This window comes from Trichechus manatus, unplaced genomic scaffold (genome assembly GCF_000243295.1).
Source record: "Trichechus manatus latirostris isolate Lorelei unplaced genomic scaffold, TriManLat1.0 scaffold00025, whole genome shotgun sequence".
Classification (NCBI taxonomy): domain Eukaryota; kingdom Metazoa; phylum Chordata; class Mammalia; order Sirenia; family Trichechidae; genus Trichechus; species Trichechus manatus.
In genome coordinates this window covers 6231894-6256851 of record NW_004443961.1, presented here as the reverse complement: position 1 = coordinate 6256851, position 24958 = coordinate 6231894, and the positions used below count along the sequence as shown (strand labels likewise).

The 24958-nt window shown below is 41.3% G+C and overlaps 1 protein-coding gene across 5 annotated transcripts in view; it reads right to left on the bottom strand.

Annotated features, from left to right (window-relative positions):
* KDM4C (lysine demethylase 4C) overlaps positions 1-24958 on the bottom strand; it is a 392853-nt gene that overhangs the window by 303813 nt on the left and 64082 nt on the right. For 4 of the 5 annotated variants that reach the window (XR_002823590.1, XM_023728605.1, XM_012554717.2 and 1 more), the window contains one exon: positions 18947-19140. Coding sequence is in view for 3 of the 5 variants with exons in the window: in XM_023728605.1 (XP_023584373.1) it covers positions 18947-19140 (194 nt within the window). In the remaining 2 variants the exon portion in view is untranslated. Of the gene's footprint in view, positions 1-18946; positions 19141-24958 lie in introns of those variants that run through there. The other variant, XM_023728608.1, reaches the window with a different exon arrangement.

The window sequence follows — 24958 nt, the reverse complement described above, 5'->3', positions numbered from 1 at the left end:
CTGAACTGACCCTCCCCACTTCTGCTAGTATATGTTTGTGTGCTTGACTTGCTCTCTACGATAACTAAAGGATTAAAAAGCTCAGTGAAAAAGAGTAGCTGACCAATAAATATGATGACAGGTCACCACAGCTACCGTTTACTGGGCACTTCTAACACACCAGACCTTGTGCTAAGAGCCTGAAAGGCAAGTTCTCCCACTATTCCATTTCACTGAGGAGGAAACCAAGGCTTAGAGGAATTAGTCCACTTGAGCAAAGTGGATGATAGACCTGGTACCCAACCCCAGCCTATCTGACTCCAGCCCCATATTCCATTCCTGTTTCCCCATCAATCAACACGGTAATGCCAACAGAAATGAAGTAACAGGGCTGTTATGGATTAAACTGTGTCCCCAAAAAAGATATGCTGAAGTCCTAACCTCGGGTACCTGTGAGAGAACTTGTTTGAAAACAGGGTCTTTGAAGATGTTATCAGTTAACACGCGGTCACATCCTGGAGCAGCTGTTGTCATGTGCCGTGGAGTCAGTTGCGACTCACAGCGACCCTACGTATGACAGAACGAAACACTGCTCAGTCCTATGCCATCCTCATAATAGTAGGTATGTTTGAGCCCATTGCTGCAGCCACTGTGTGGTCCTAATCCGACAGCACTGATGTCCTTATAAAAAGAGAAGAGACAGAGAAACACAGAGAGAAGAGGGCCGTGGGAAGATGAAGGCAGAGATGTGGAGGGATGCACTGACAAGCCAAAGAACCAAAGAACATCAAGAGGACCGGCCGTCACCAGAAGCTAGGAGACAGTCAGGAACAGATTCTCCTTCTAAGCCCAAGACGGAATCAATATGGCCAATACCTTGATTTTGGACTTCTAGCCTCCAGAACTGTGAGACAATAAATTTCTGTTCTTATAAACCACCTACTTTGTACTGTTTTGTTATGGCAACCCTAGGAAACTAACACAGGGGCTAATGAGCCCACCACCCTTCACGGCATCCATGCATTACAACGATCACTGACATCACTGGAGGGTGATCCAGCCTTCAGAACAGAAAGTCCCAATAGTTATACAAAATTCATCTCTCTGCTATTCCTTTTTGCCTTTACCCACTTCTAAAACTCAAAAAAAATAAAAAATAAAAAATTTTTACTTTGAAACTAAAGTTATAATAGCATGTACCAAGTAAAAGACAACAGCATTTTAGATGAATTACAGAAACAAAGAAAAAAGCCATCAAAACACAATCTAAAGTCTTTCTTTGGTCTCGTTACAAAAACTTCATGAATCAAAAAGTAAAGTTTTATTTCACAAGGCTCATAATTTCTGAAGTAGCTAATTTACAATATACTTTTTAATCAAGACAATAATTACTAATTGACTGTGTCAAAAATACTGAAAAACTATGGATTTTATATATGTGGTTATGCTACATTTTCACATTACTGATGATGTTGATTAACAAGTTTTAATATTTCTGCATTTATTAAAGTTTAAGCAATAATATTTTAAATTATGAAGTCTTCTTAGTTAACTATAGAAAACAGAACATTTCTTAAGTCATTTTTAGTTCTTAAAATAGATGACTGTGAGGAACAGAAGGCATGACTTGGAGGGAGCTGTAGTAGCGGCCCAGTCCTCCTTCTGGATGAGGCTCTCACCAAAGGGGGGGCCCCTCACCCCAGATCACCATATTCACCCCAAGGTCATGCTCTCTCCTCCAAGATCATGTCTCCACATGCAATGCATAGTCCAGGCCTGGATATAAAGACCTGGCCCCTTGTTCAATTAAGCACACCTTGGAAGGGTCATGCCAGTGCCACACTGCCTGTGGGATTTGCGGTGGGCTTTACTGCAATGGCATCGCAGTCCAACTTCTCTGCCTGCCCAATCCTGCCTTCCTCTCCCCTCACACAGGCCCTCGCAGAGCAGTTCCCAGGAAACCTCAGCACACAAATCTCAGCGTAGGCTTCCCAAGCAACCTGAGCTACAGCAGTGATGATGAACGTCACTTCAATATCAGTCCTGAAAACTACAAGCTGGGCGTCTAAAGGCATCTAAATTCCTTTCCTCCGGAGGCTTTTTATTTATTGTCCTTGTAGGGCCTCGGCCCAGACACTGTGGCCTCCAGGTCAAAGCCCTACGAGGACACTAGATAAAAAGCCCCCTGAGAAAAGGAATTCAGCTAGAGCTGAGCCACCCTCTCATGCCACCTGCGGCTCCTTCCTGACAGAACACTCAGGTGGATGAGAGAAACTCTAGCAGCCAGTCTGCAGGTAGTCACAAGTGAGGAGAGCGCAGTGAGAAAAACCTAACGAGAAGGGTGTTTCAGTGAATACTGAAATCTTTCTAGTCTGGGACCCAAACAACACTTCATATCCATATACATTTACATTTATATCCTGAGCAATCAAGAAATTAGTTAAGTTACCTTTCTGGCTAAAATCATGATTAGAAGACCTAATACAGTGAAACCTGTGAGAGCCGCAACTTGACAGGACTTCCTTATTTTTCCAGGTCTCACAAGTTTTCTGCCTTTGACAGGATGCACCCCTAGCACTTTTTTATCACTCTCTATTAGTGGCAGGTATTTGAGTTTTCCTTCTCTGACAGGTTCCCACCTTACACAGGTTTCCGCTTTCGCAGGTTTACTGTAATACACAAAATGTAATTATCAAGAAATAACATTTTATATCATCTATTCTATCAAACATTCTCTACTAAACTATAAGGTGTCCTACACACTACACACTTCTGTCATGAAAGAAAAAAAGATACTTATGAATTACTGAACCAAAACCAAACCCACTGCCATTGAGTCGATGCTGACTCAGAGCGATCCTATAGGACAGGGCAGAACTGCCCCACAGGATTTCCAAGGCTGTAATCTTTATGGAGGCTGATTGCCACATCTTTCTCCTGCAGAGCCGCTGGTGGGTTCAAACGCTAGCCTTCTGATTAGCAGCCGAGAGCTTAACCATTGTACCACTAGGGCTCTAGGAACTATTAGTTGATACCAATTAGGAACAACTTGAAATCTTTACTCCTTAATACTGACTCCTCCAAAATACCCAATAGAGAACACATTTAGTGATAAAGTCTTTCTTCATGTTGTAGATACTTTCAAACTGTTTTTCGTGGCACTCCCCCGGGACTCCCAAAGTTTCCTGAAGGTGTCTCAAGGAAGGAGGCGGTGAGGGAGAAATCCCAGATCAGCTAGCTCTGCCTTTATTTTCAGTTTTATATGTCGCTCTTCTGAAGAAATCTTCAGTTATGAAAAGTTTGCAAAGCTCTGCACTTAGGTCAGTGTTTTTCAAAGTAGGAATTGATCACAGAAAATATTCTTTCTAGTTTATGCAGGAAATTGAAGATTTTTACCAACTTCTGCAGTCTGAAACTGATCAAACATGCGCATTGATAATTACTGGTGATTGAATGCGAAAGTTGGAAACGAAGAGGACTGGCAGTTGGAAAATATGACTTTGTTGATAGAAATGATGCTGGAGATCACATGATAGAATTTTGCAAGACCAACCACTTCTTCATTGCAAATACCTTTTTCAACAATGTAAACAGCAACTACACACATGGATCTCACCGGACGGAATACACAGGAATTAAATCGACCACATCTGTGGAAAGGGACGATGGAAAAGCTCAATACTATCAGTCAGAACAAGCGACTACACACATGAATCTCACCAGATGGAATACACAGGAATCAAATCAACTGTATCTGTGGAAAGAGACCATGGAAAAGCTCAATATTATCAGTCAGAACAAGGCCAGGGGCCAACTGCAGGACAGACCATCAACTGCTCATATGCAAGTTCAAGTTGAAGCTGAAGAAAATTAGAACAAGTCTACGAGAGCCAAAGTACAACCCTGAGCATATCCCATTTGAATTTAGAGACCAACTCAAGAATAGAATTGACATGTAAAAAACTAATGACAGAAGGCCAGATGAGTTGTGGAATGACATCAAGGACATCATACATGAAGAAAACAAGCGGTCATTAAAAAGACAGGAAAGAAAGAAGACCAAAATAGATGTCAGAAGAGACTCTGAAACTTGCTCTTGAACGTCGAGTAGCTAAAGCGAACGGAAGAAATGATGAAGTTAAAGAGCTGAACAGACGATTCCAAAGGACGGCACAAGAAGACAAAGTTATGTGTTATAATCAAATGTGCGAAGATCGTGTGTTAGAAAACCAAAAGGGAAGAACATACTCAGCATTTCTCAAACTGAAAGAACTGAAGAAAAACTTCAAGCCTCGAGTTGCAAAAAGCAAGGATTCTATGGGCAAAATATTGAATGGCACAGGAAGCATCAAAAGAAGATGGAAGGAATACACAGAGACACTGTACCAAAAAGAACTGACTGATGTTCAACCATTTCAGGAGGTAGCATATGATCAAGAACTGATGGTACTGAAGGAAGAAGTCCAAGCTGCACTGAAGACATTGGTGAAAAACAAGGCTCCAGAAATTGACGGAATACCAATTAAGATGTTTCAACAAACCAATGCAGCACTGGAAGTGCTCACTCAACTATGCTAAGAAATCTGGAAGACAGCTACCTGGCCAACTGACTGGAAGAGATCCATATATATGCCTATTCCAAAGAAAGGTGATCCAACTGAAAGGAGAAATTATCTAACAATATCATTAATATCACACACAAAATTTTGCTGAAGGTCACTCAAAAGTGGCTGCAGCAGTACATCAACAGAGAGCTGCCAGAAATTCAAGCCAGATGCAGAAGACGACATGGAATGATGGATATCACTGCTGAAACCAGCTGGATCTTGGCTGAAAGCAGAGAATACCAGGAAGATGTTTACCTGTGTTTTACTGACTATGCAAAGGCATTTGACTGCCTACACCATAACAAATTATGGATAACATTGCAAAGATTGGGAATTTCAGAACACTTAATTTGCTCATAAGGAACCTGTACACAGATGAAGAGGCAGTCGTTCTAACACAACAAGGGGATACTGTGTGGTTTAAAGTCAGGAAAGGTGTGCATCAGGTTTGTATTCTTTCACCATACTTATTCAATCTGCATGCTGAGCAAATAATCCGAGAAACTGGACTACATGAAGAAGCACAGGGCATCAGGATTGGAGGAAGACTCGTTCACAACCTGCGTTATGCAGATGGCACTATCTTGCTTGCTGAAAGTGAAGAGGACTTGAAGCACTAACGGATGAAGATCAAAGACCACAGCCTTCAGTATGGATTACATCTCAACATAAGGAAAACAAAAATCCTCACAACTGGACCAATAAGCAACGGCATGATAAATGGAGAGAAGACTGAAGTTGTCAAGGATTTCATTTTACTTGGATCCACAATCAACGCCCATGGAAGCAGCAATCAAGAAATCAAGCGACGCATTGCACTGGGCACATGTGTTGCAAAAGACCTCTTTGAAGTGTTTAAAAGCAAAGATGTCACTTTAAGGATTAAGGTGGGTCTGACCCAAGCCATGGTGTTTTCAATTGCCTCGTATGCATGCAAAAGCTGGACAATGAATAAGGAAGACTGAAAAAGAATTGATGCCTTTGAATTATGGTGTCAGTGAAGAATACTGAAAATACCATGGACTGGCAGAAGAACAAACAAATCTGTCTTAGAAGAAATACAGCCAGAATGCTCTTTAGAAGCGAGGATGGCAAGACTTCGTCTCACATACCTTAGACATGCTATCAGGAGGGATCAGCCCTGGAGAAGGACATCATACTTGGTAAACTAGAGGGTCAGTGAAAATGAGGACGACCCTCAATGAGATGGACTGACACAGTGGCTGCAACAATGGGCTCAAGCATAACAATGATCATGAGGATGGCACAGGACTGGACAGTGTTTCATCCCATTGTACATAGGGTCGCTAGGAGTAGGAACCAATTCAACAGCACCTAACAACAAGAACAGTTTATACATGAGTGTTCTCGTGTAAGAGTATGAGATTTGGATTCCACTTAAGATTCTGATTCCACTAAGACCTTGTTGAGAACAAGGGCTCTGCTACTGCTATGAAAAACAGGGAAGAGTGATCAAGGCTGCATAGCTAAACTAAGCTTCATGAAGAACATTCTGTCTTGCTCACCAAGGTGGTATCACTGGCATCTTGCCCAATACCTGACACAGGTGGTGCTCAGTAAATATTTAAAGAATAAACGGGAAGAAGTAGCAAACATAGACGCAATGTTTTGTTACAGGATCAAGCATTAATAAAACAGAAAAAAATGCCATCTCTAGAAGATTCTAAATTAAATGTTGTTGTTAGGTGCTGTCGAGTTGGTTCCAACTCATAGCGACCCTATAGGACAAAGCAGAACTGCCCCCTTAGGGTTTCCAAGGAGCAGCTAGTGGATTTGAACTGCCAACCTTTTGGTTAGCAGCTGAGCTCTTAACCAGTATGCCACTAGGGCTCCATTAAATATAGTAAGGTCAAAAATTGGTAATACAGACAGTCCCTCGGTTATGAACAAGATCCATTCCTAAGTGTGTCTTCACGAATTTGTAGGTGAGTGTAGCAGCAGGTGCATAATGGTTCTTATTTACCCTTACTTCAGTGCAAGAAAAGGATTAAAGCCTTTTCAATGATTTAAAAGCTTCACGTGCAAAAAGTGAAGGTGACTGTGATGAAGAAACTGTTGTGAGTAGGGGTTGGTTCGTAACACTCAAGGGCAAGTACGAGTTGTCCGTAAGTCGGATGCTTGTAACCTGGGGACTTAACTATAAATGAAAAATATGCCCATGTAAAGCTGTTTGCCCGTATCAGATATTTTCCAAAGCCAATTTTTTTCCTAACAAAAAACAATTTTACCTCATGTAAAAATCTTCTGAGGATGGTATGCTTTCCAAAGGATCATTTATTCAAGTGCATTTATTCAAAGCCACAAATAAGATAAAATAGCTTAAAGGCTTCCACTACAATTGGCTTACCGAGTTCCACCACAATTAACTCCAATAAAATATTGAAGCATTTTTCAAAGAGATTACCTGTGATTGAAGTTTAATCTTCAAGGCAAAACTACCTACACAGCTTCTTTACAGTAGGAAACTTCTCTGAGAATTGAGAGGCTTCCAAATCAAAAGCACATGTTATTCAAAGCAACCAAGCTACCCAAAGATGACACAAGCAACATGCAAAATGAAAAAAAGGCACAACCTTAAATTAAAAAAAAAAAAAGAACAGTCAATGGCCAAATGTTTTTGCTAACACTTGACATTTTCTAAATGTTAACCTTCTTCATTAAACAGGCAGAAAGAGAGGGATAACTTACAGGAGATAAAGACAAAGAAGGGCCTCCATCTCATCTAAGTCTTTTGTATGGAGAATGATTTCCAAAGAACATTCACTTTTTAAATCACATTTCGAGGAAGACTGTTAAATGGGTTTTTGTTTGTTTGTTTCTGATCAGAAAATCGTTTCAGATACCATACAACTGGCTGCTACATCCTCGGAAAGATACGTTGTAAATTAACATTCTAAAAGCGTTATGCATGAGTCCTGGAATAACTTATGGAGCTTTGAACCAACGTAAGCTCACAAATAAGCAGTCACTGGGAGGGAAGGAGGAAGAGACAGATTCACAACAGTTGGTTATGTTAAATTTGGAGTGGGTTTTCTCTCAGGCAAGCCACAGAAATCTGATCTTATCAGTCAAACAACTGAAATATAGTAGAGTGTCTAAAAATGTCTAACAGTTTTCTGTAACTGCTATAATCTCTACATCAGGCCAACTGTATCCAAGGCATCACACAGGGTACACAACTATATTATTTGATAGGCTAACTGCATGACATTTATCCATAGGAAACTTGAGTGAATTTTAAGAAGATTAATAAGGACTGAAGGATACGTAAAGCTGTACCTGTATATGGCATACATGTTAGCAGATCCCAAAAGCCTGCTTCAATAACTACAAGGCCTATCTGTGCCTCGAGTGATACTTTGTCCTACAAAGAGAGGGTGTATGTGGCCTTGTCCTACAAAGGGAGGGTATATGTGGCTTTGTCCTATAAAGAGAGGGTATACGTGGTCTTGTTCTTCAAAGGGAGGGTGCACGTGGTCTTTTCCTACAAAGACAGGGTGTATGTGGTCTTGTCCTACAAACAGAGGGTGCACATGGTCTTGTCCTTCAAGGGAGGGTGCACTTGGTCTTGTCCTACGAAGAGAGGATGCACATGGTCTTGTCCTACAAAGAGGGTATATGTGGTCTTGTCCTACAAAGGGAGGGTACACATGGTCTTGTCCTACAAAGTGAGGGTGTTCGTGGTCTTGTCCTACAACGGGAGGGTGCGCATGACCTTGTCCTACAAAGAGAGGGTATATGTTGTCTTGTCCTACAAAGAGAGGGTATATGTGGTCTTGTCCTACAAAAGGAGGGTACATGTGGCCTTGTCCTACAAAGGGAGGGTGTACATGGCCTTGTCCTACAAAGAGAGGGTGTATGTTGTCTTGTCCTACAAAGAGAGTGTATATAAGGTCTTGTCCTACAAAGAGAAGGTGTATGTGGTCTTGTCTTACAAAGAGAGGGTGTATGTGGTCTGGTCCTACAAAGGGAGGGTACACGTGGCACTACCCGCAAGAAGCTGAAAATATAGTTGGGGAGACAAGAGCAAAATGTACATACCAATGAAAGAGGTGCTCTAGGACAACAGAACATAATAAAGTAGTAGAAACTACTAGAAACCCATTGCTGTCGAGTTGATTCCAACTCATATCGACCCTACTGGACAGAGTAGAACTGCCCCCACAGGGTTTCTAAGGCTGTGATCTTTATGGAAGCAGTGGCTGGTGGGTTCAAACCATTGACCTTTAGGTTAGCAGCCGAGCGCTTTAACCACTGCATCACCAGGGCTCTTTTACAAACTACTAGAGCTATATAAATCACAAGAAAAGTGAGCAATGTCAGCTCAAGTATGCAGGAAAAAACTTACAAATCACAGATTTTGCGTTTCAAGGCCAGCGAGCAATCTGTTTCCTCCCTCAGCCTGGACTTTGAGCAAAGGCAGACAGTCACTTGCCTGGAATGCTTTTGCAAGAAATAAGTAGCATATAACTCAATGATTTTGATATCCTAAAAAAATATATATTCCATACATCTTAAATAAATATCTTCGCAGGATATTTTTTCAAATTTTGCAAAAAATGAATTAAGAGCCAGCTGGGGTAATTCAATCTGCTGTCCTAATATTGTAAGCAAATACCTGAACATGTATTTGGGATTTTTCTGTGTCTTACAGATTCTGTTTTTACCGCTGGTGCATCACCCCTTCCTCATAATTCAGGTAACAGCACTCAGCCACAAACATGCAATTCTAACGGGGCTGCCAGGCTTCCTCCTTGGCTCCCACCAACACAGGAGCACCCCAGTCACAGTGCCTCACATCCTCGGCCTCAGTGACTTAGCCAGGAGATGACCAATGTCCCAGGTGGGGTGGCTTTTCTCTCTGGGATCCGGCTGGGAAGGTACAAGGCAGAGAGAAGAATGAAGGCACACACACAGAGAAGTGGGACCCAGAGTCAGCACACCCTGACAACTAACGATGCCTCCAGGCGCCCTGGCCTTCACGGAACCAAAATCTCAACAAAGCAGTCTTAACCTAGAGGAATCCAACGCAGACAGTACTGCTACAGTGAATTAAAATAGATCCTAAATAGCCTGGGGAATGGCACAGAAATTAACTTCAAAATACAATCAGTTGGCCTGCACTATCGGAAGACTAAGGAGGACTGACGTATAGCCTCAGAACCTGGTCTCAAACTCTGCCTCTTCTGTTCCCATCCTAGCAGACCCTTACCTGATAGGTTTTACAGACAAAGCACCTGACCTCCTGACAGGGCCTGACTAGCTTCTCTCTAAAGACTGTATCGAAGAGAAAAAACTTAAATAGATGTCTAACTGAAGAACACCATCTTTCTCTAGAGAGAGATCAAAGGGGAAAAAAAAAGTCACTTTTTCTAAAATGCATGGTTTTATTTCTGGCTTCCAGTGGATTTCTAAGAAGAATATTTACAGAACAAATATAAAGTGCCAAGCATCTGAAGATCCATTGCTGGTTTCTCCCACCCTCACATCCAACTGAGTCCTCACCCCATGATCTACCAATTATCACAAGATTAGAATCTAGCCATATTTTGCCCTTCTGAAAATCCTTTCTCTTATGCCACAGTTCTGCCAAAAAAAAAAATGAGAGGTGTGTTTCCCTTTTGTTTCTACAGAAGATCCCACTGAAAGAAAGTTGATGGTGTCAAAAACAAAGGCAGGTAGGCTTTCTCCCTGCTGACTTCCTCCGTCTTTATGTTTCCCTTAGATTTCTCTTTAAATCTATGAGGAGAGTCAGACAAATGAAGAGTTCGAATCTCAGGGGCAGGACTCACTAATGGCTGGAAAAAGCACTTCAGGGTCTAAAAGTAAGCCACAGAATCCTCACCAACAACAACGACAAAAAACCGCTGCCATAGAGTCGATCAGGCCTCACAGTGGCCCTACAGGACAGAGCAGAACTGCCCCATAGGGTTTCCGAGGAGCAGCTGGTGGATTTGACCTGCTGACCGTTTGGTTAGCGGCTGAGCTCTTAACCATCATGCCACCAGGGCTCCAATGCCTCATCTAAGAGGGAGTCAAAAAGAACTACCTGCAGCAGCTGTTGTCTGAGTTACCTGAGCCAATTAGTGATGGGCACAGCTCCAGGCACACAGAAAAGGAGTTCCCCGGTGAAATGGAGTCACCAAAGAGAAACAACATACTCACAAACCTATGCCTCCCACGCCTTGAAAAGTCAACTTTGAAAGAATGAACACTTAAGAACACTTATAAGTAACACTTTAAGCTCATAAACAAAGAACGGGGTCATAGAGGCAACTTTTACAAATGTATTTCCAAGCCTCGCTGTAGAAGTGCAAGCAGGAAGAAAGCCCCTTTCCTATATGTTCAAGTCAAAGAACAAGTTTGCAAAACAAATATTAAAAAACATGCATTTTATACAAAATGCTATCTAAACAGCAAGATTAAACAGTCTAAAAAAAGAGGGAGAGAAATAGGGGGAAAAGATAAGCTAAGCAAAACAATTTGTGACATCCTCCACTAACGCTTGTTTTCCATAAAACCACGAAAAACAAACCCATTGCCGCCGAGTCGATTCCGATTAACAGCAACCCTATAGGACAGAGCAGAACTGCCCCGCAGGGTTTCCAAGGAGCGCCTGGGGGATTCGAAGTGCCAACCTTCTGGTTAGCAGCCGTAGATCTAACCACTACGCCACCAGGGTTTCCATAAAGTACATGGCACATAAATTTGCGCTAACCTTCTAGTTTTTCCCTAAAATTTATGGATTTGATTTAGCAATTTCTTCTCATTTTTGTGGGTTCTGGCGGTTACTGTTGGTGTTGGTGGTTTTAACTAAAAGAGTAGCAACAAGAATGTAAGAGGCATCTTGAGGAACTTACAAGCCCCTGCTTTGCTTATCAGGAGTCCCTGGGTGGTGCGAATGGTTAAACTGGGCTGCTAACCGAAAGGCTGGAGGTTCAAGTCCACCCAGAGGCGCCTGGAAGGAAAAGTGATCTACTTCGGAAAGATCAGCCTTTGGAAACCCTAAGGAGCACGGTTCTACTCTGACACATGTGGGGTCACCATGAGCTGGGGCTGACTCGACAACAGCTGAATTTTGGCCTTGCTTCTCAGGGGTTTATCAGGAATACCTAATCAATATTCAGTTTAGAGCTCCCGTATAATAACCCACAGTTACCGATCAATTACTGAAAATGCATTAAATCTCCTGCCTTCAGGAAAATGAGTAAGACGGACATATAAAATCACAAACACTACACCTCACTGCTGCCTCCTTTCGGAGACTTCGTGCTGAGCCATGGCTACAGGCATTGCTGTTTGGATTGCAGGCAGGCACTAGTGGGGGCTGTGTTTACCCCAAGTCAGGCTCAGGAATCTGATGCTCGGGTCTAAGCAAAATAGGGTCCACTTGATTAATAAATATTTTTATTAGCAATTATCACTGTATTCTCTTCTTCCTGCAAATATAGCTACATATATTTGCTTCATGCGAATATAGTGCAAAATTAATACTATACTTTTTTAGATACATTCCCAAAACTTTTTGACTTTTTTTTTTAACAATACAATGTAAAGAAAAGTATATGGATATGCCTTAAAATGATCAGATTCACTTATGTGGTTAATTTTATTAACAGTTCAATTAAAAAGTATTTATAAACGTTTACTTTTCTTATTAACAGGGCAAATATCTCTATAAAGAACTACTAAAACCAGAACCAAGCCGTTATTAATCTCAAGAGTATTTCTCCTATACAAAACATCACAAGGATACAGCTTATGCCATTGCCTAGTCTTACATTTGCAATTACAACGTTTTAATGGGCTTAAACTCACTAAATAAGTAGACAAGTAGGGGTTAGTACCCTGGGTTGCTAATCCAATGTTATCATTAAATACTATCAAACTGCCCAATCTCCAAAGCAATGTTCTGCTTTAAATTCCTCAAAGGAGGAATTCCTTCAGTAAGAGCACTGGTTTAACAAATATTAATTGAGTACCCACTCCATGCCAAGGGAGCCCTGGTGGTGCAGTGGTTAAGTACTTGGCTGCTAACTGAAAGGTCAGTGGTTTGAACCACCAGTGAGTCCATGGGACAAAGATGTAGCAGTCTGCTTCTACAGAGATTACAGCCTTGGAAACCCTATGGGGCAGTTCTACTCTGTCCTAAAGGGTCGCTCTGAGTCCAAATCAACTCGATGGCAATAGGTTTGGTTTGGGTTTACTCCACGCCAGGCTCACACCAGGTGTTGTTGCAGGCACTGGAAATGTAATAGTGAACAAGACTAACAGGGCTCCTCCCCCCCAGTCCAGGTGCTCAGTTTAATGGAGAAGACAGATGTACAAGAAGCATGCGAAGGTCAATTTGGCGCCATACAACTTGCTTGTTCTTTAAAAAAGACGTGATTTCTACAATTCAACAATAATTAAATAGGTAAACAAACATGTAAACAGCTTCTCCTCCACCCTGGGAAGAAAGGGAGGGGAGACAGAGCAGGAAAAGATAGAGGTGAGAAGGGGGTAGGGGCGGAGGCAGAGAGATGGGGGGAGAGGCAGAGACAGACATCCGGAGGCAACATCTGACTCCCTGGATTGAGCCACACTGCTAGTTTATCCCAACTACACGTATTGGCTTAAGCCCTTTTTGCCTCTTTCTGTTATTTAGAACCAAAAATCCTTATTAATACAAGAACTATGTGGTTTCATGTTTCAAACACGTTTGCCATACAGACATGTAATATATGTGTTAAATGAATATTTGAATTAGCATCGATTGAGCACATATGCCCGGCACTGGGTTAGGGGCTCTATACACCATATTTTATTTGATCTTCACAACTACTCCACAAGATGGGTACCAGAACCATCTGAGGGCTTCAGGAGAGGAGACCGAGGCACAGAGGGTCTATAACAACTGCCCAGGGGCACATACTCAGTGCTAGGGCTCAAACACTAGCTCCACACCAACACCTGTGCCCTTGAATTCGGCATCAACTGAACAATGAGCCAATGAAAAAAGCACAGATCAAAGTTTACATCCATCAGGAATACTCTGACACTTCTTACCACTACATAGTATTTTGACAAAATCTCACTGCTTGCTGAACAAAAAAAATCCCAAATGCTGAAGTCCATCCTTAATATTTCTAGCCTGGAAAACCTTCTTTCCTGACTTTAGACCTTTACAAAGCTTAAGACATGTCCTCTTACACCTCACCCCTCTCATCATCTACAGAGCCAATCTCTAAGTTCTTATTCAATGTGCTTGGATATAGTCTGGGGAAGAAGGAGTCAATGTACCATCTGAATTCCATATCCCCCAGCAATTATCTCAACCACTCTCCACCACGCTGCTTGGAAGGAAGAACCATATTTTACTTATCCTTATATACAGGCATAGTATGGACTTTATGTAACTATTATGGCCAAAAATTATTTACTTTCATAAGATTATTAAAATAAGAGTAATTGTGAGCATGTGTATAGCACTCTACCGTTTACAAAGCACTGTTACACACAGTACATGAGGGGGCCCTTCTTGCAGTCCTGGAAGCAGACAGGATAAATCACGCCTCCACCTGGCGGTTAGAGAAATGTACTGTGAAAGGAGCGTAGTGATTTGCCCTAAGTCACTCAGCTGGTAAGTGACAGATCTGGAGTTTACAAACAGTCTTCTGGCTCCAAAGTCAATATTCATTCCAAGAAATAAATACTTTACCACTGACTGCAAAAGCAGTTTTCTATCTGCTTACTCTAAGGATTCATTTTCCCTTAAACCTTCATGTCAGAAATTTTTAAATAAATCATTAGGTCCTCCAAAGGCTCTGCCATACAAACCTGTGTCTGTGAACACTTACTCAGACAAACTGCCACACACGGTGGGCAAAATGTACGTCTCACGGCCTCTCCCCGGAGCTATCCATACCCGCAGCTATGCAGTAATCTTAGGAAACTCGGTATTCTTAACAGTTACAGTGTAGACAAGCATCTTTAGAAAATGTCCCATATATTTCCTTGATTGCCCTCGAACAGACTGAGCCAAAAAAAATTTAACACTCTCCTGATTCAATACTAGAATTATTTATGGAGTATCAATGCTATGGAGCCCTGGTGGTGCAGTAGTTAAGAGCCACAGTGCGATATGGCTGCTAACCCAAAGGCTGACAGTCTGAATCCACCAGCCACTCCCTGGAAACCCTATAGGGCAGTCCTACTCTGTCCTATAGGGTCGCTATAAGTCAGATTACTTGATGGCAACGGGTATCAGTGCTAGAGCCAGGCGCTAATGATTCCAAGACAAAAAGACATGGACCCTGACGTCAAGGCACACATAAGCAAAATGGGGGCAGCAGAGGATGTGAGGTGCAAAAACAGATGTCTGAGGGAGAGACCCACCACTCATTTGTCAGTCTGTGGTACTGTGGTGGCTTGGGTGTTGCTGTTATGCTGGAAGCTATGCCAACAGTATTTCAAACACCAGCAGGGTCACCCATGGTGGACACGTTTCAGCAGAGCTTCCAGACTATGATGGACTAGGAAGAGAGGCCTGGAGATCTATTTCTAGAAATTAGCCAAGAAAAACCCAATGGATCAAAACAGAACGCCGTCCGACTCGCTTGCTTTGCACACGTCACAAGGAAGCACCAATCACTGGAGGAGAACATCATGCTTGGTGAAGCAGAGTGCCAACAAGGGCAAGGGAGACCCTCGGTGAGGTGGAGTGGCACAACAACCACAACGAAGGACTTGAACATGTCAGCCATTGTGAGGATGATGCAGGACCAGTCAACATTTCATTCTGTTGTACATAAGGTCGCCATGAGTCGGAGTCAACTCCAAGGCAACTATCTATCAATCTATCGATCTATCCGGGGTAGAGGAAGCACATGGACCAGAAAGGCTACAGACAAAATCTGAGGGATACATGGGCAGAGGAGAGCATCCGTGGACATGGGAGAAGGAGGGGCTCTCTTAGGCAGTCTTTGCAATAATCATATCCAGAACTCGTTGCCTGAGGGTAGAACTGAAGAAGAGGGAAGAGCCCAGGTTAAACACCAGACTGTAAGCCCAGAAGAAAAGGAGGAAGACACCCTGCCGGGGTCAGAGATGCTAAGTGCAGGAGAGGGCACTGGATAAGAGTGAAGGCCACCATCCTAGAGTGAACGACAGATGGAACAAGGAAGGGACAACCAGAAAGGGAAACCAATGCGCGTGCACACGCCTATGTGCCGTCTGCGGGCAAACACACACATAATTAGTGCTCATCCTGGTTAACCCTGTCCTTTTGTGGGTGAGGAAACTGGGGTCCAGAGAGGTACAGCAATGTGTCCAAAGTCACACACATTAGAGGCAGAATAAGGATGGAGTGCTGGTCCCGAGCCTAAGCTCCCCTTCGCACACTGCCTACCTCACAACGTTTACTTGAGTTTGTATTCTTCTACTGCCTTTCACAACTCAATTCAGATATATTATAATGATTACTAAAATGAATTTTAACGGTAATAGGGTTTACCTCAGAATTATTTATGCTGAGGCGATACAATCTTTTATAAAGTCTACTGGGAAATACCCTTAGAGCCATGTATATCACTCTTCTCCAGTCGTTATCTTTGAAATGGAATCTAGATTAGCTGTCATAGCTCACTGCTGTGTTTTATTATTTTATCATTATAAATGATGGTCAAGGTTAAAGATAATAGTGATAATATAAATCTGCCCTTAATGTAAATAATGGCATCTATATACTTGGCAGCTAATAGAGTAATTAACTACTGAAAATATACATGCTGGCAGAAAGAAACACTTTGGAAAGCAGCATAATTATTTTCACTCATGAACAGCAGGGCTCCTGCCCAAAGACACAGACTCTAGGATCTGTCTTACCCTTGACCAGAATATACTCTCCTAAGTAATCTTAGGAGACAACATCATCCGATTCCCAAGAGGGGAAAAAAAAAAAATCACCTTTCTTAATAAGAAAGCAGAAATTTCATCTAATCTCTTCTAATACTAAAAACTCACATCAAAGTTATAACCACCCTCATTCATTTCTAACAAATCTCCACAATAGCTTTGCTACTAGCTTTTCAGATTCCTTAAGCAGACTCAAGGTATCACTCGGGAACAAAGGCAAGTCGCTTACAGACAGTGAAACCTGAGAGCCAGAACTCGACCAGACTGCCTTGTTTTTCCGGGTCTTCCAAGTTTTCCGCCTTCAACAGGGTACAGTCTTACCACTTTTCTATCGCTCGTTTTAGGGGGAAATATTTGAGTTTTCCTTCTCTGACAGGTTTCCACCTGACAGAGGTTCCAGGTTTCACAGGTTTTACTGTATTAGGTTTCACCAACATGTTGACTTCAATCATGTCATTTTATCCACCTTGAAAGTAAGTGTCAGAAATGGTATCCAAATAACTATGCAACTGAGAAACCAGCCAGGTGCCTATGCTTTGTTTAAAATATTTCTCACAGTCTCTCAAAGCGAAGCCCCAAAAGTACCAAGGATGACAGTCCAACAGATTTCAAGGTGGTGTTGAAGAAATATGGCAAACAGAGGCCCCTCATGCCTAAGTACATGCTCACAGCTGGCCCTCAATAAACTCATTTGTGTAACGAATAACTGCATCACACTGTCCTATCACCCCTGGGCATGAGTCCTGGACCAGCTATGAAAAATGCTTCCATTTGATTTATTCTGTAAAGAGAGCAGCATGCTCAGAATTTATCAAATGAAACATGCATCTTTAAAACAAGTGCAACAGCTGCTGGCTAATTTTTTCCTAGATTATAAAACTGCACAGAAAATCAGGAACTGCCTGAATTTCTCTTATATGTCCTCAGAACTTCGCTCTTCCACCTAAAACTTTCCTTCCAATTAAATATCATTTTTAATCATGAATTTTTGCTATACTTAAATTTTGGGAAGAAAGTTTACAATCTCACACTTCACAAACGATAAAATCTCAATGGCCAGTAATGGCAAGACAGGATGGAAACAATACATTGTATGTGAACACCTGATCAAAAGAACCGGAAAGAGGTCTTTATCTTCAAATTGGAGGCAACAAAGCCACTGGGCTAGCAGCTTCCTATTATGTTTGCAACTGTCAGAAATGTCATATTTCCTGGGTTGTCAAAGTAATGCTTCACATGCTGCTGTCTGTGTGTGACTCTGCGCTACAGAAAACAGGACTGGTATTTAACTCTCTCAAGACTAAAGACCATGAAAACAAGTTCAAACATGAAATTGGCTGACCACAAAAGATAACAGGATGATTGATAGGCTAATAACTACAAATGTGTAGCTCATGTTCTGTAGGATGCATTTTACGGAGGGACACATCTTAAAAATCATTGCTCAGAAAGATGGGGTGGTGGGCTCGCAAACGGGACACTGTGAGTTAAGAAAATATAGTAACAGTAATGGTAATGTATTCTTTCCCTGTGTCCATCATCCAAAGAGCACTAACAGGCCTCCTCACTCATCCCTTTTCTCCCTTTGTCCCCACGCACTGAATAGAACCTGTCACGGAGGCTGGACCACAGGATCATTAAGAGCACAGGCAGACCCTGAGTTACAAATGAGATTGGTTCCTAACTGTGTCTTTAAGAATGTACAGTTAAGTCGAAACAGGTGAATACTGCTCTTCTTTAGCCTTACTTTAGTGCAAGAAAGGAGCCCTGACAGCACAGTGGTTAAGAGTTCAGCTGCTAACCAAAAGGTTGGCAGTTCAAATCCACCAGCAGCTCCTTGGAAATCCTATGGGGCAGTTCTACTCTGTCCTATAGGGTTGCTATGGAGCTGGAACCAACTTGACGGTAACAGCTTCGGTTTTTGGTTTTAGTGCAAAAAAAGGGGCTTGAACCCTTTTCAATGATTTAAAAGCTGCACGTGCAGCAAGTGAAGGTGCCTATAATGAAGAATTTGTTGCAAGTCGGGGTTGGTTCGATCATTTCATAGTGAGGGCAAATTTACGTAACATTCAAGGGCAAGTACAAGTTGTTCATAAGTTGGATGTTCATAACCCAGGGACTTACTATACTTGAAACTCTACATCCTGGACATCAACTTTTCACTCTTAACTACCTCTCATATACCCTATAACAGGCTCTCAGAGAAGTAAAGATGCCTAACAAACCTTTAAGACTAAAATCTCTATCAATCCATCGCCCACAAACTGGCTCTATGGTTTCTGTGCTAAACCTCGGGCGGAGTGGAAGGCGATTCGTTACTACAGTCAAAACTTTGTTATAGCTCACATAAATCTGAACCCGCCAGATAAAAGTCCTCTCCAATATGTTCATGTTGCCTAGATTTCAAGGCTCCAAAGCAAATGAATATGAAACAGGTAACTTGCCAAGACTTGGGCTCTCCAAAGTGGAGATAGTTAATGCTGTAGAGGTCCATATCCTCCGTGTGCCATGCGAAGGTGGTTTTCCACATGCCAAAATAGAGGTAAGGGGTATTCACACCCTCAATTGAAATACCACACTCTTCCTCAACAACATCCAAGACTGTATTTAGGCGGGCTATGTTCCATTCATCCACACCCTGGAATCAGAAGAGAGAGAGGGGGAGAGAGAGAAAATGAAACGTTAATAAACTGATAAAAATAATACTGACTAATCAAACCATTATCTGCCAAATTATCATACTGTATATTTTAACTCACTGAGAAATGAAAAATAAAGCAAGCATAATTTAAGAGCTACGTACATATGTCCATTATTATTAATCAGAGATTGCTACCAGAATAATGGGGCTCTAAATAAATAATGGTATAAAATTATATCAAATAACTTCCTGATTCCAAATGGAAATGTAAGTTACGGACCCCCCTCCCAACTTAATATTAGCACCAAAAAAAAAAAAAAGAAATGATTCAAAGCAGTTGATCTGGCGTATGCTTTCTCTACCTTTTTGCTTTGGAGAGGGTTGTGGGGGTGTTAGGTTTGTTTGGGTTTTCATTGTTGTTGTCTTTTGCACATTAGTTGAGAAGTCCCAGTTAGCATCAGTTATCATCTGATAGAAACCAATAGCAAAATACATCTCCTGTCTTTCCTCTCTCATCCCCAACCATTTCAGTTTTGGCACAACATATCTTTTCCTAAAAATTCCATTCTAATTCAAATATTGGGAAAACTTTTATCAATATTCTAAATCACAGATCATTGTGCTTACAATGCTCCTTCAACTAAATATCAGCCTATTATGCTGATTGGGAATTTTAAACACAGAGTGCCTGCTAAGAATAGTTATCCAAACCCAACATGGCCTGAAGAGAGAGACAGAAGATTAGAGTCACTCATACAGGAGCTAAGGTGATAGGAAAAGATTGTGGTTTCATTAGAACTTGTTGTGTTGGGTGCCGTCGAGTCATTTTCGACTCAGAGCAACCCCATGTGACAGACTAGAACTGTCCCCTAGGGTCTTCCTGATTGTAATCTTTACAGAAGGAGATTGCCAGGTCTTTCTCCCACAGAGCCACTGGGTGGGTTCAAACTGCTGACGCACTTAACCGCTGCACCACCAGGGCTCGTTATTAGAATTTACCAATCAATTGTTAAGTCACTGTAGTCCACAATTGCTTAATAATTTTTTTTAAATATGTATCTTTAAATACCTGTTTAAATATGTATTTTTAAAATACATGTTTTTTGAAATACATATTTTAAAAATAGTATCACTTTTCCATAGTCAACTTGTACATATCAGAGATAAAGTTCATTTCTGTGCAAGCAGAGGAAAACTGCAATGCCTTTAAACTCATTTCGACCTCCTCCCAATGCTATTAAAGAGGGGCATTAAATTCATCTATGTCTACAAACAAGGTCCTCTCAATAACTACACCAATGCCTATCAGATAACCAGTTCTATTATTTCCCATATACAATAAAAGCTTTTAAGGTTGTTGTGTTTTTTGGGGGGGTCCTTTAAATGATTCCCTAATCAGTGTGCTAATCTCACTTCCTCCAGCTTTTGGGCTAGGAAAATTATTGATGGAGCAGTTAATGAAGCTCTGCCTCAGGTAACATAATTGAAAGTGTCAGAAGAGATAATTTAATTCCCAAATGCCCTTAACTAGCCACGCTATCTACAACTTAAGCCCCACGCTGGGAAGTTTGCTAGTTGGAAACTGGTCAAATTAAGTCTCCTTTTGGAGAAGATCCTAGGTTCCAAATTATGAGAGTCCTCATAAAAGTTCAATCAAATTATGTAAAATATTTCATCTCACTCTATTTATAGTGATGTAATCTCTCAACTCTAGTCCAATCAGACTTCAGTCCAATCAGTCTAATAACAGTCCTATTTAAAAGTCATTACTGAAGCAATGAATCTGAAGTAATAAATGAGCACCATATTATAGGAACCATTTTCAAACTGAATGAGCTTGTGCATTTAGACACAGACGATTCCTCTGAAATTCCTACATTTGGAGAAGTCTAAGCTTTATTTCTGACTACATTTTCAAAATTAACACCGGATGAATCTCTGGACGTCCCAAATCTGTGGACACATGTCTAAGAGGAAGGGAATAAAGACTTGTTGTTGTTGTGTGCCATCAAGGGGATTCCGACTCATAGTGACCCTATATGACAGAGCAGAACTGCCCTGTACAATTTCCCAGGCTGTAATCTTTACAGGAGCAGATCACCAGGTCTTTTATCCAAAGGAGCTGCTGGTTGGTTCGAACTGCAGACTTTTCACTTAGCAGCCAAGTGCTCAACCATTGTGCCACCCGGGCTCCTTGGAACAAAGAGTGCTGGCCTAAAAAACCCCAATGATAACCTCAGCTCTGCCACTGGCCAGGAGGAAAATCACGGAGATTTTCTGAGCCCCAAGTCTTCAGGAACAACACGAAGGTTACAGCACCAGTCCCACTGCCTTCACAGAGTTGCCTGCAGTACTGAATAGGTAAAAGGACACAAAGCCTTTGGAAAATAAAATGAATTAATTCTTAGAACTGAAGTAATCAACATCCTCACTATTCTCTAATAAATCTTACTGGAACAAAAATCGGTTGGATTCCTATACACCAACAAAGAGAACTCTGAAATGGAAATCAGGACAACCATTTATAATAGCTCCTAAAGAGAAAATACTTAGGAATAAATCTAACCAGGGATGTAAAAGACCTATACAAAGAAAACTACAAAACACTACTGCAACCTAAATATAAAACATAAAAAGATAAAGATCATGAAAGAAAAAATAGGAAGAATGCTACAGGCCCTAATACATGGCATAAATACAATACAAACCATAATTAACAATGCACAAACACCAGAAGAGAAACTAGATAACTGGGAGCTCCTAAAAATTACACACTCCAGAAGTCCACCCTTCAGCCAAAGACTACACGGGTCTGATGAAACAAACAAGAACACATGTAATGAACGTGCTACTTAGTTCAATTATGTAGATGAGACCAAATGGCAACACCTGCCCAAAAGCAAAGAGAAGAAGGTATGAAGGGACAGGGAAATGGGACAAACGGAAACTGGGGTGGAGAAGGGGAGAGTGTTGACACATCACAGGGACTGCAACCAATGTCACAAAACAATTTGTGTATAAATTGTTGAATGAGAAACTAATTTACTGTGTAAACTTTCACCTAAAGCACAACAAAATTAAAAAAAAAAAAAACTTACTGGAAAACCTTCCTAAAGAGAATATCAAACATGTGGTAAGTGACAATAATGTCATTTGAAATGTACTACTGAGGTTCTCTCTATTAATGGACAAGTAACATGTTTGCAGTTGTTTCTTCTGGACAAGGTCAAGGTTGCCAGGATGCTCAAACATACCTAAAAAGTCATGTTAAAATAAAAGGTCATATTATTTCACAGCGAGTTGCTGTGATGCTGGAAGTATGCCACCAGTATTCAGATACCAGCAGCGTCACTCATGGCAGACAGGTTTCAGCTGAGCTTCCAGACTAAGACAGTCTAGGAAGAAGGACCCGGCAGTCTACTTCTGAAAAGAATTAGCCAGTAGAGGAACACTGTCTGGTATAGTGCCAGAAGATGAGCCCCCCAGCCTGGAAAGCACTCAAAAGACCACTGGGGAAGAGCTGCCTCCTCAAAGTAGAGTCGACCCTAATGACACAGATGGAACCAAGCTTTCAAGACCTTCATTTGCTAACGTGGCACGACTCAAAATGAGAACAAACAGCTGCAAACATCCATTAATAATCGGAACATGGAATGTACGAAGTATGAGTCTAGGAAAATTGGAAATCATCAAAAATGAAATGGAATGCATAAACATCGATATCCTAAGCATTAGTGAGCTGAAATGTGCTGTTATTGGCCATTCTGAATCAGACAATCATATGGTCTACAATGTCGGGAATGACAACTTGAAGAGAAACAGCATTGCATCCATCATCAAAAAGAACATTTCAAGATCTATCCTGAAGTACAATGCTGTACAGCCTACAAGGAAGACCAGTTAATATGACTATTATTCAAATTTATGCACCAACCACTAAGGTCAAAGATGAGGAAATCAAAGATTTTTACCAGCTTCTACAGTCTGAAATTGATCAAACATGCAATCAGGATGCACTGATGATTACTGGTGATTGCAATACAAAAGTTGGAAACAAAGAAGGATTGTTAGTTGGAAAATATGGCCTTGATGACAGAAACAATGCCAGAGATCACATGATAGAATTTTGCAAGACCAATGACTTCTTCATTGCAAATACCTTTTTTTACCAACATAAATGGCGACTATACACATGGACCTAGCCAGATGGGATACACAGGGATCAAATCAACTACACTTGTGGAAAAAGATGATGGAAAAGCTCAGTATCATCAGTCAGAACAAGGCTAGGGGCCAACCGCAAAAGAAACCATCAATTGCTCATATGCAAGTTCAAGCTGAAGCTGAAGAAAATAAGAACAAGGCCACAAGAGCCAAAGTACGATGTCAAGTATATCCCATCTGAATTTAGAGACCATCTCAAGAACAGATGCCACACGTTGAACACTAACGACCAAAGACTAGACAAGTTGTGGAATGACATCAAGGACATCATACATGAAGCAAGAGGTCATTAAAAAGACAGGAGAAAGAAAAGACCAAAATGGATGTCAGAAGAGACTCTGAAACTTGCTCTTGAATGTCGAGTAGCTAAAACAAAAGGAAGAAAAGATGAAGTAAAAGAACTGAACAGAAGATTTCAAATGGCAGCTGGAGAAGACAAAGTAAAGTATTATAATGACATGTGCAGGAGCTGGAGATAGAAAACCAAAAGGGAAAAACATGCTCGGCATTTCTCAAGCTGAAAGAACTGAAGAAAAAAATTCAAGCCTCGAGTTGCAATAGTGAAGGATTCTATGGGGAAAATATTAAATGACAAAGGAAGCGTCAAAAGAAGATGGAAAGAATACACAGTCATTATACCAAAAAGAACTGGTCGACGTCTAACCATTTCAAGAGGCAGCATGTGATCAGGAACCAGTGGTAATGAAGGAAGAAATCTGGAAGACAGCTACCTGGCCAACCAACTGGAAGAGATCTTTATTTATGCCTATTCCCAAGAAAGGTGATCCAATCGAACATGGAAATTATCGAACAATATCATTACTATCACACGCAAGTAAAATTTTGCTGAAGATCATTCAAAAGCGGCTGCAGCAGTATATCGACACGGAACTGCCAGAAATTCAGGCCGGATTCAGAAGAGGATGTGGAACCAGGGATATCACTGCTGATGTCAGATGGATCCTGGCTGAAAGCAGAGAATACCAGAAAGATGTTTACCTGTCTTTTATTGACTATGCAAAGGCATTTGGCTGTGTGGATCACAACAAATTATGGATTAATATTGTGAAAAATGCAAATTCCAGGACACTTAATTGTGCATAAAAAGGCAGTTGTTCAAACAGAACAAGGGGATACTATGTGGTTTAAAGTCAGGAAATGTGTGCGTCAGGATTGTATCCTTTCACTATACCTATTCCATCTGTATGCTGAGCAAATAATTAGAGAAGCTGGACTATATGAAGAAGAACAGGGCATCAGGATTGGAGGAAGACTCATTAACAACCTCTTTTACGCAGATGACACAACCTTGTTTGCTGAAAGTGAAGAGGACTTGAAGCATTTACTGATGAAAATCAAAGACTACAGCCTTCAGCACGGATTACACCTCAACATAAAGACAACAAAAATCCTCGCAACTGGACCAGTAAGCAACATCATGATAAACAGAAAAAAGATTGAAGTTGTCAAGATTTCATTTTACTTGGATCCACAATCAACGCCCATGGAAGCAGCAGTCAAGAAATCAAAAGACACATTGCGTTCGGCAAATCTGCTGCAAAATACCTTTTTAAAGTGTTGAAAAGCAAAG